This window comes from Tetrao urogallus (genome assembly GCF_951394365.1).
Source record: "Tetrao urogallus genome assembly, chromosome: 9".
Classification (NCBI taxonomy): domain Eukaryota; kingdom Metazoa; phylum Chordata; class Aves; order Galliformes; family Phasianidae; genus Tetrao; species Tetrao urogallus.
Window position 1 is genome coordinate 4,315,039 of NC_136822.1, and position 11,564 is coordinate 4,326,602.

At 53.2% G+C, this 11,564-nt stretch overlaps 1 protein-coding gene across 1 annotated transcript; it reads right to left on the reverse strand.

The window, feature by feature from the left end:
• Window positions 1–779: 779 nt before the first annotated feature.
• ILKAP (ILK associated serine/threonine phosphatase) lies at window positions 780–9,204 on the reverse strand (the record flags this gene model as incomplete). The annotated part of the gene is made up of 12 exons (XM_079539680.1): window positions 780–920; window positions 1,186–1,267; window positions 2,506–2,625; window positions 3,511–3,632; window positions 3,914–4,001; window positions 5,282–5,375; window positions 5,854–5,960; window positions 6,947–7,073; window positions 7,916–8,035; window positions 8,633–8,689; window positions 8,877–8,942; window positions 9,159–9,204. 12 exons carry the CDS (start codon window positions 9,202–9,204, stop codon window positions 780–782), a joined length of 1,170 nt encoding a protein of 389 aa, XP_079395806.1.
• Between the last annotated feature and the right edge of the window lie 2,360 nt (window positions 9,205–11,564).

The following is an 11,564-nucleotide window of genomic DNA, read 5'->3' on the forward strand; positions in this document are numbered from 1 at the left end:
AGCTGGCACTTTGTCAGCCCTTTCCTAGCTCTGATGCCCACAGCCCCAGGTCGGGCTGAGCATGAAGCCACCCCTTTCTCAGAGGCCAATGCAGCCTCCAGCACTCTGCTCTTGGGATGCTGGTATTGTTTGATCAAGTTGTTCCAGAGTGCTATTCTGATGTTTGACTCATTAAATGTACGCAACCGGTAGCTCTGTGGCCCGCCTGTGTGTCGGGGTGGGGGGATCCCTGTGTCGCTCAGGGCCACATACAGGGCTGGTGAGGCACACCCTGCTTGGGAGCAGGACCTCTGCTGCTCTCCCAGGGCCATTTAGAGCACTTCACACTCCAGATCCAAAGGATTTCCTTCCCAGCACCAGAAGGTAGCAAACACAGAGCCCAGCCAGGAGCTCCCACTGAGCCCCTGGTGCTCGGAGCTCTTCCTAGGCATCATATAAAGCTCGAGGAAACAAAAAGCAAAGCTGCAGCATTTGAACAGGTGGCAGTTTGTGCACAAAGATGCCTGCTCTCACCAGCACCTCTACCAAATGGATTTATTTGGTTTGTCAGGACATTCAAGGGGGTGAGGGTTAACAGGACACAAAACTCCCCCAACAAGCTGATCCACTGTAGTAACTGCTTAGAAAACACTGCTAGCCAAGTGAACTAGAACTATTAGAAAAAACCTTTATTTACACTGAGGAGCACGCAGCAGGGCCCTCCCCCCACCACGCACAGACCCACACCGACTCATCCCATCTTTACATCAGATGGGGGCCTCGCTGCTGCCCCTCCTCTCTCAGTGCTCTATCCGAACCACCATGACCGTCACGTTGTCCGCCGACCCTCGCTGCACCGCCTTGTTGGCCAGTCTGTTACAGGCAGCTTCGTATCTAGCGTCTGCTTCCTGCTTCCCTTCTCTTTTCTGGATGTTCTTATCCTATTGGGATGAGAGAAAGACAACACAGATCGCTCCCAGCAAAGCACAGCAGTGCAGGCACGTGGTCATTTCTGAGCACAGGGAAGCAAACTAAATAAGGACAAGCATCAACAGACAGGAGCCTCTGGCAGAAGTACATTTCTGCACCACCTGCTCATTGTTCAGCTAATTAGTCTGGAGGGAGCAAGTCACATATGATTTCACAGCTCCTGCACTGACAAATGAATGCATCAGAAACCCAGCCCCCAAGATGACTTCTCCTTACCTCCAGGCAGGACACAATGAAGTTCACAGCTTCTTCTGGCGTAAAGACTTTAAAGAGGCCGTCACACGCTATCAGGATGAATCTGGAAGTTAGACAGGTTATGAGAATGAAGCTTTGAGTCCCCAGCTAAAGCCAAGTCCCTCTGCACCTTTTTTTTTTTTTTTTAATTTGAATGAGTATCCATGTTTCAATCCAAAGACACAACGCAAAAAAGCTCATCTGAACCCCCCTCACCCTCCAGAAGCACCAGGAGGCTTCTCAGCTTTAACCACTCAGGGGGCTGAGGCAGTTCAGAGTACAAGCTAGCAGTTAGATGAGCCATGTCAGAGCTACATCAGGACATCCTGGGAGGCCGATTGACACACAGTTAAGCAAGACCATATAATCTGTCCCCATGCCTTGCTGGGAAGCTGCACCATTTCTCTAGGAGCAGCTCCCAGATCCTTTCGTTCACATCTGCCCTGCTAAGAAGCCAAGTGCAAGGAAATAGAGCAACACAGCTTAGTATCTTAAGTGCAGCCCTTTACAATGCTGTGCTCCTGGTGTAAACACAAGTGATGCAAAACCCCAGGGGAGGAGAGCTATCTATCTCTCAGCTCCCAATGGGGAGAAGGAAACAGCTTGCTGCGCACTCTACTCCCTCTCCTGCACAGGAGTTTGTATTAACCAGGAGCCCCAGAGACAGTCACCAAACAGAAAACTACAGCCCCTGCACCACAGCAATGCACATCTTTGAAGGCAGTTTCAGATCCCGATGCTCAGAATATCCCCTAAAATATTTCAGTAGATTGCCTGCTATGGAATTTTAATCCCACCAGAAGCAGGAGCACGGGGTCACCCACTTGCCTCTGACAGCATTCAGGGCTGTACCGACCTGAATGGAATTTATCATCATCAATCATTTGCTGGAAAATTATCTCAAATCTTCAAAAATCAGAGCTGAATGCAATGGTGTATTTGGGCACCACAGCTTCTAGGAACACCGCCTGGGCAGCACAGGGATCCAAGGATTCAAGCCTTAACCACCTGCTTGAAGACAGGTGCACAAGCTTAGAGCACAAAGGCAGGATGAGGCCTGTGTGCATTATCGCCACAGTGAGGCTGGTTTCTCCAACAGGAGCCTTCAGTGTCTTGGCAGTGAGGCAGCAGCATTGCCCCACTGCGCTGGTAAGGAACAGGAGCAGAGGGACATCAGCAGCAAGAGCATCCTTCGATTCTGGGTGATTAGCCTCAAGTGCCTCAGCTCAGGCAGCAGCTTGGCGTTGCTGCTGAGCAGAGAGCCAGGACACAGCAGCCTCCTGGTGAGTGGGCACGACTTACCTGTCATTGTGTGTGAGCTGGCAGCGTTTGATATCTGGCACAGAGATCACACCACAGCGCTTGTACTGGCCGTCCCCAATGGAGCGGGAAACCTCCAGCACTCCCAGCACTCTTCCATCCCTGTGCAAGGAGAAAAAATGCCCAGTCTCCTCTGTGCACAAACCTCTTGCTCTTCTCCACTGCCATTCAGCTGCCTCGCACAAAACCAAACTCACTTCCCCAGTAAGTTCAAACCTTGCCTTTCAAGCCTCTATCCTATTCTGCATGTTTCCCACTCTTTCACACAAACAAATGGAGTGGGGAAGGAAGAAATGAAGTCAGGAGAATTCAAGGCTGTTTTCTCTCTCTCCGCCCTAAATTGAGTCCTGCTCAGCCTAGCAAGCCAGGGAAGCAAGAGTTATGCTACAACTCCTGGAGGCAGAGGACCGCATTTACAGGCTTGTGTAAGAAGGGTTATCTAGCACACTGTGTTTCAACAGAAGACCAGAACAGCAACAGGCAGCCCCTCCTGTGCTCTGCCATGCAGGACAATTTGCCCCACACATTGGTTCAGCTGCTAGCACTTAGAGGAACAAGAAGCACAGCCGTGAGGACAGACACTGTGCCCTCTCAAATACTCTCCCTCGTGCCAGATAAGGAGGGAGAGCTGGTGCTGCAAGTAGCAAGTGAACTCTGCTCAGTGCCACAGCGTGCAGCTTAACAGCCAAGCCAAATTCTGCAGCTCAATTTTAAGCATGTCTATGCTGATGTTATGCTGTCAGGCTTTCAGGCGTGGATAAGTTCCTATCTTTGCAGCACAACACTGTCACCATTTTAAGTCCTGGGAAACCAGCAGCCATCAGCCAACGGAACAAGGCCACTGACTCCTCAGATATCTGAGGGATCACTCATAGGCAGTGAAATTACCTCTAGGGTCTCACTAGCAGGCATGCAAAGCTCCAGAAACTCTACATCCAAAGTTGAGCCAGCATTTAGGTTTGCTCACTTTTCACCTTCAGGACTAACCTGACATTTCCCCCCGCCTTCTGTATCCGCATACGCTCCTCATACTGGGTGGGGTTGTGCTCCTTGCTGAGGCTTAAGGCTGCATGCTTCTGGCTCTCTTCATTGTAACGACACAGAATAGCCTGTGCTGACAAAAGAACCTCGTGAGTAAACACCAAAACTCTAGCAAGAACTTCTTGAGAGAGCTTTAAGTTTGCACTCAAGGCTTTCTACATATATAAAAGAAAAGCTAGCTTAAATGTTGAAAGGTAACTGTGATCTCTGGCATAGAGTACTGAAAGAATGCAGTATTTCCCCACAGCACTTGCCTGCAAATAATACAGGCAACAGAACGCACCCTGCAGAGCTAGCAAGCTTGCAGAGGAACCAAAATGCCAACAGTGGGCATCTCTGTTCTGCTTACCCGGCTGTCGCCGAGGTTGGCGATGTAGAGAACATTGTCAACAGCCAGGACACACGTAGCTGTGGAGCCATCCTTCCATGCAGGCTTTCTGAGGAAACAACAGAGAGATTACCAAGGAGGAAAACTGTTGAGAAGTTGCTGACAGTGTGCCTGGGGACTCAAACAGCGACATTGAGCAGGCAGCAAGCCCGCAGTAAATTACACCTGCAGGCAGCCAAGGAAAAAGCCAAAACCAAACACCAGAATCGCCAGGGCTGAAACTGAGTTACCATGCTTTTGCCTTTCCTTCCCTTCTTTTTCTCACCATGCTCTTCCTGCCCACTTCAGTCCCACCTTCACCTCAGCAGTAACACCAATTACTTGGTCACACCCCTGGTATTTTACTTGCCATACTTACCATAAAACCATGACACTGCAGTTAAGATTGTATCCCTGGAGCTCTAGGTAAGCTGAGAAGTGGTTCTTAGGTTACAGCTGCCACATGAATCTTTCCCATAATGAAGCCCAGCTTGAACACAATTCTTTACTGAAGTTAGGTTTGAGAGACTGATTTCAGTCATTTTTTCCTGATTTTGAAGGTGCTGCTGAAAATGTGCATCACCATGAAATGTCACCATCAACACAGGTGCTGCTACACAGGAATTCTTTGCAGTAGCTCTGTCACATTTCTGACCAAACAGACTGCCTTAGGGGTGATGCTGTTGTAACAGACTCCAGGAAACTTCTTCCTATTGTCCCTTAAGAAACAGCCAATTTTTAATTTACTTAAAATTTGCAGGGCATCTCAGATGCAGCAGTCTCTCCAGCTGTGCCAGAAGTGTCATTAAGAAGCAGACAAGAAGTGTAAAGGCCTGTGTTTGAAATACAATCATTTTCTTACCAATTTGTACCCTACTTACTCACAAACCACAGCTGGTGTGTCAGCCTAGCAGAGGCAGAACAAGACAAGAGCGCTTACACTCAAAACCCAGCAGGGAGATAGGCTGGCATTTTGCCCACAAAGTACCTGTGTTTATCAGTTTTGTTTTAAAAATTAGAGCTGGAAAAGAAAAACAACAACCCAGCAAGAGCTCCTAGCTCACACAGTGTGGGATGCATCGCTTCAGCAACACGTTAAGTCTTCAAAGAGAAGGCAAGCAGGATGCTCTGGTAGGTGCAGAGTGGATTCTTGGTTACGTTTTGGCTCCTTTCTTTGCCATTAGCAGGTATTTTAGCCCAAAGGGTCCTGGCAGGCTGCTCGCTGCAGGGTAAGACTAGAACATGCTGTGACTGAGCTCAAGCAGGCAGGCACAGCCTGGCACACAGCTGTACTTGGTGTCTCACCAAGACATGGCTCAAGGCTTCCTCACAGGAAGCATTTACACTTACTGACTGGATGCCTGCTTTAAAAACTCTTCATCTGTATGTTTGAAGGTGTCCAAAAGGCATCTCTTCACGGTTTTCTCCACACTGACCACCTCACCTGCCAGGGAAAACAGCAACTAAGCTCCTGCTAAGACATATCCAGCCCATCACACAGAACAGATGGCAGCACATTGGGCAGATCCTGCACACAGCAGCTGAGGAACATCCCAGGCTCATGCCACTACAGTCTGCCTGATAACACGTGTACAGAAGTTATGACAAACCCCCTCCCCTGCAATGAGGATATTTTTTACTTTTCCTTTTCTCACAAAGCAGCACTGCCAAGCTTGGCAACAGAACATCCTAGGCTTGGTTACTGGTTCAATACTGGCTGTTTGCACTTTCATTCCAAAAAAGGCTTCCAACTCCCTTCCCCAAGAGGCAGCATGGTCTCTGTGCACACAATCCCATTTGGAATAAGGAACGGAAACTGCACAACTGCACACCAACAAACCCATCCCCTTAAGCAGCAGCCACAGCTTCACAGCACAAAAGGTGGCCGTTTGTCCCACAGCCCTCACACTCCTCTCTCTCACCTTTTGGAAATTTCTTGATCAGGTTGAGGTGCAGATTCTGTGCTGCAAACTTTGAGGCTCGGACTCCCCCGTGGCCATCAAAAACAGCAAAGTATGAGACACGTGTGCTGGGAGGGAACAAGAAGGGCTGTTAGCCAGAAGGCAGGACTGGATACATTTGTTCCATAACATCCTGCCCCACCTCAGCCAGCCTTAGAAATGCTGCACTCTGAGGCACAAGCAGAGGTAAGAAGTTCCAAAGCTCAGGCAGTCAAGGATTTTCATGGTTTACAAGCAACACTGCCTTGTAACTGCCCTCTCTGCAGAACATGAGAAGTATAATGTAGTTTATAGGCTACAGCTGGGCATAAAAGCAGCTAAACACTTCACCTGCCAGGTGCTGCAACTGTGCAGCACTATACAAACATCAGTCTGAGCAACCCTACAGTTCTTTGCATGGCTGAAGTTTGCTGCAACTGCGCTACGGACAGGAAGCTTGGATCCTTCATCAAACAAAGCTCTTAGAACACGAGTTCAGGAGCTCAACACAGCATCAGGACAACACTTGAGAGCACTCCTTTAAACATAAATATATATGCACGTTTATATTTTATTTCCCAAGATAATCCAGCTTTTCAGGTGACAGAGTTCTAACATTTGTTCTCTCCTCTTCAAGCACTCTCTTGTTGCCACAGGTAAGGATTTCACACTCTGCAATAATCCCAAGGCGAAAACTGATTGCTTTTAATTAAAATCAGTGTCTCGAAACATCCCTGCTTCAGTGAGGGTAACAGAAACTCAATATCCAGAGTTATCAGGCCCTCACAGTTCTTGTGAGGTCAGTGACTAACTGCACTACCACTGGAAGGTATTTATATATAATCTAGTTCTGTGACATGCTCAGGAACAGGGCTAATGGTTAGCTCCACATTTCCCAATCACAAGCCCCAAACACACATCACAAAGCACCCTGTAAGCAAGAGCAGCAGCTGCTTAAAGCAAAAACCATCACACACCACAGGCTTTGGTGAGGCAAGCTGGAGCTTCTTCACCTCCACACCTGGCTGCCATCCACAGCTTTATCCCCTGGCTTTGGCAGTCAGGGCTCACTTACACTTGGGAGGGCAGAGGCTGGCACTCCTCAGTGATATCATTCAAGATGACGTGTGCATCCTGCATGTCTTCTCTTTCACCTTTCCTCTCTGCCACGTAGCCCTTCAATCCAAGAATGCCCACTGACCCTAAAGGAGACAAACAGACACACAGCCAATCAAACTCCCTCACTGCCTCAGCTCACATCGATGGTCACTTTTCAGCTTTGACAAACACACAGCGAAGTTACGGCCCATGCTTTGCAGCAGCCTATCTGGCACCTTCTGCTGAGCACAGTGTGCTTTGTAACACGAGGTCAGCAGCTACAAAAGCAGCCTGCACTGTTCTGGGGGACAGCTGTACACAAGCAGTACTGCTGGGCATCACAGAGGGCCCTTATCAGATGGTGAGGTGAGAACGAATGGCACAACTGAAACAGAAGATTAAACAAAGCGTAGCTTTAAAGAATGGGTGAGAGCAGGAAAGCCAACTCCACTGTTTCCAGAATATGTAACTTCCTTTTCACTGAACACATCTGGTTTCCCAAAGCTGAACATAACACGTGGGAACTTGCACTGAAGTCAACTGTATTACATGTCAACACAAATAAGCCTCTCTCTCTCTCTCTCTGGCTTTCTCAGCAGCCACTCAAGAGAGATTTGTGGATCTGGCAAAAGAAACTGGTGTAGGTCAAGCCTTCCAGAGGCTTCACACCCAGTTCCCCTGCTGGCAGCACAACCCCTTACTCTGCAGATGCCAAGGCACTCACACTGCCCAGCTCCTGCCACTTCAGCAGACTGGTAAGGAGGCCCATGTAAGGGAGGCAGAGGGCCAGAGAGTTTGAGGGGCTCCTTCCACCACAGTCTGCTCCACACAAGAGGTTGCAAATGCCAGCAGACTGAAGAACCAAGGCTCAGCTTTAGTCTGGACTTCCTCAGCAAAATGTCAAAAGTATAAATTGAGTACATTTGTTTTCAAACTGTCTGAAAACCTTTACAAACTTTCTTTTCCACAAGTTCTTCCCTGCCATTCTTCTCTTCCTCCTCCAGGGACTTCCTCTTCTCCCCTTTCGCATGGCTCCCTGCTGAGACCTGCTCAGGAGTGCTGGAGGCTGAAAGAGAATAAAAGCAGGCAGCTGAAAACTCCCAGCATGGTTTTATTTGCAGGACTTCCGCAGTAAGTCCTCCTGCACTGAAGCACTCTCATGCTCACGCAGCATTAAGTGACAGGTAGCTCACATCACTATCTAACCTAGCACGCACAGATGTGGTCACCTTGAATCATACAGCCCTTCCTCAGCCACAGTACAGCCAGGTACGGCTAGAGGGCATCTGATTCTTCCCAGGCCACAAACCATTTCCTAGCTCCTGGCCTTTATTGCAGTTGAACGTTCAGACAGTTAACATTCCAGATCAGAGTCTTGCTTGGTTTTCATTAACATTTGTTAATGAATGCGAGGAAGCACACACTGTTACTCTAAAGAAGCATAGTGTATTCATTATGGACTTCAGAACACAGGTCACAAACTAAAGCTGTCAATTAAAAACAGCTGCCGTGGCATCAGAACCTTTTCCCATTCCCATACAATACAGCCTCAACCATCCTGGAGCTGGCAACCATCCGGCTGCATGCAGAGCCCTGCCTACCAACAGATCGGTTCTGAAGAGGCTGGAAAGGCCGGGCCAGCAGAGCCAACAGAGCCGCTTACCTGCATCGCTGCTGCCGGCCGGCGGGAGATCATCGAAGAGCAAAGAGCTTCCTTTTCCTGGAGCACAACAGAAAGGCAAAAAGCGAGCACTTTCGTCGTTGCAGGGGAACAAAGCTCTGCAGGCCCCTCAGAACGGGCACGAGTTGCACAACTAAAGGCGGCCGCATTTCAACCTCCGCTCGGAGGTCTCTGCAGCCCGGAGGCGCGCCGACGCGGAACGAAGTGGGGCACGGCGGGGCCTTACCTGTGTCGGCGCTGCCGGCCGGCGGGAGGTCGTCGAAGAGCCGAAGCTGCCCCTGGGCCTCTTTCCCTGCAAGACACCGGAGAGGCTCGGCACGAGCGGCGGCCCCGGCGCGGAGGGGCGGCGGCCGCACCCCCAGAGCCACCCCTCAGCCCCGCGACGAGGCGGCCTCCAGGCCGCGCCGCCGAACGCTCCGGCCTCCCGCCTCCAGAAAAGGCCCCGCCGGCCGTCGGCCACCCGCAGCCCGCAGCGCAGCCCCCTGCCGGGCTCCCCCCGCCCCCTCACCCTGGGCCGAGCCGCCGGGCTCGGGCAGGTCCCCGAACAGGTCCATCCACCGCGCCCGGCCCGACGCCGCCCGCCCCGCCGCCGCGCCCCGCCCCTGCCAATCAGGCTCGCGGGGCGGGGCGTCGCCGCGTGACGGCCAATGGGAGGCCGCGGGAAGGCCGGAAGCCGGCGAGAGAGCGGCGTGGTGGCGGCGGAAGTGCTCCGGCTCTTGTCGACGCGCCGCCGTGGGGCGGTGACGCGGAGGTGCGTTCACCAATCGCTAAGCGGAACTGCGCTGCCAATCAATACCGCTCTGGCCAACGGGGCGGCAGGGCGCCAGCCGCGTGCCCGGCTTTTGGGGGGTCGGGGGGGTCGGGGGGGGGGAGAGAGGAATGAGGAAGCGCCCTCTGGCGGCGCCGCGAGGGAACCCACCGCCCCCACCGCCCCCACCGCCCCACCGGCCCGGTGCTCCCCGCGCCCCCAGCAAAGCACGGCTCGAGGCGGCTGCGTCAATGCCACATTTATTTCAGAACCGAACAAGCCTGGCGCGCGGGCAGGCGGCCGGGGCCCGAAGCTCCAACACGAGGAGGAGGGGGCACGGGAACGGGGCGGGAACGGCTGCGGTCCCGCGTGGGGTCGAGAGGATGCGGGGCTGAAACGGGCCTCGAGCTGCGGGCCTCGAGCCCGGTCCCACGGCGTGCTCTGCAGGTTGGCTGGCCTCAGGCACGCCTCGGAGCCGGGCCCGCAGCCCTGCATGGCCGCCAGAGCGGTGTCTGGTTGCTGGCAGACACCGGGCCCGGCCCTGTCGGAAGGCCTCTGCCGGGAGCTGCCTTCAGCCCGCAGGAGCCTCTCGCCCCCAGGCAGGAGTTGGGCCAAACTGGGATCCTACCAACGAGGGAAACAGCCGAACGGGGAGCGATGCGCCCGGCCACCCCGTCCTCTGCGTCCCCGCGGGTTTACAAAGGAGCAAACGGTGTGGAGGGACGGCCTCTGCCCAGCACCGCACCGACAACACAGGGGACAGCGCGGGGACGTGCGGTGGTGGGGCCGAGATGTGGCCGTGCTGTGCAAATTAAGGTTGGCTGTGAATGCGTGACAGCGAAGCGAAGCCCGGCAGGGCCTGGGGATGTGCGGGGGAAGGCGCCCGCCTTCCTGCCCGGAGCTGCATGGGCCACCCTCGGGAAGCCCTGAAGTGAAGCACCCACGCTCGGCAAAACGACCAACGAACAGACGAGAGGAGGGACGTGAGCGATGGGTGTGGGGTTTGTTGGGGAGGAGGAGGCTGTGGGGAGCCCCGCCAGCACGGCTGTGCTGCAGCCATAGACTGAGTTACCTATGGAGGTAGGGGAGGAAGGTGGGATTGCACTTCTGGAACGGGGGTGTGGGGTATGAAAACGTCAGCTATGAAAGTAAGAAGCCCCGGCCTCTCTGCTCCCCACCATCCCCACCCTGACGCTGGTCTCTGCACTGCCCAATCACCTGCCTCAGCCCTGTTCTTCCTGCAGGAGGGGACAGCAGAGCCTTTGGGGGCGAGGAGCCGTGGGGCTGGGATGGCTGCTCCGAATCCCGGCTCTTGGGGAGCTTCGTCAGCCAGCTTTGGGAACAGCCTGCCCAGCCTCCATGCTCCCCGCCGTGGCAATGCTGACCTCCGCAGCTGTCTGGTAGGAGGCCCTGGGGGCAGCATGGGGACAGCCAACGTAGGCTGCATTTCGGGCACCGGACAGAAGAAGGAGCCCAAATACACTTGTTCTCAGTGAGGCACAACCATCCCGCGGGGCTCGGGCGGTTGGCTCGTCCATGTGCATGTGGGTGCCCTGGCCGCCCAAAACAGCATGCGTCCCCCACCAGAGGTAGATGGGGCAGGGAGGAATTGCCTCGCTTGGGAAGACGTGGTGCCCGGTCTGGTCACCGCTTCTGGGAAAAGTAGTTTAAGCGCTGGGGGGCAAAGCAGAAGGTTGAGGGAAGGATGGGGAGAGAGGGCGAGCGCACTGCAGTCGCCGTGTTTGGTCCCTTCTCCCAGAAAGGTGTCTCTGAGAGAGGGGCTGCGGTGGCCTTGGCACCAGCCCGCTGCCAAGCCTCTCCCCGGCTCAGGGGAGGCATTGTTCGGGGGCGGGACCCAGTGTATGGGTTTTTGTGATGTAAATAGAAATAAATACTTTATAAATATAATCTTAAACTACTGACACCTGATTTTGCCCTGCCATCTTTTGTAGAAACAATAAATTAGGAAATCCCCATACCTAAACTACCACTTTCCCTTCGCGTGGAAGCAATTCCTCCTGATTTCTCATCTCTGAGCTTTACGACACTGCTACCTCTGTAGATCAAAGACCAGCTTTTAACCGGATCTACCCTCCTTGCTCCCTCCTCTCCGAAAGGAACCTTTCAGGAGTGTTACAGGTTGTGTGACATGAAGGCCACCCATGG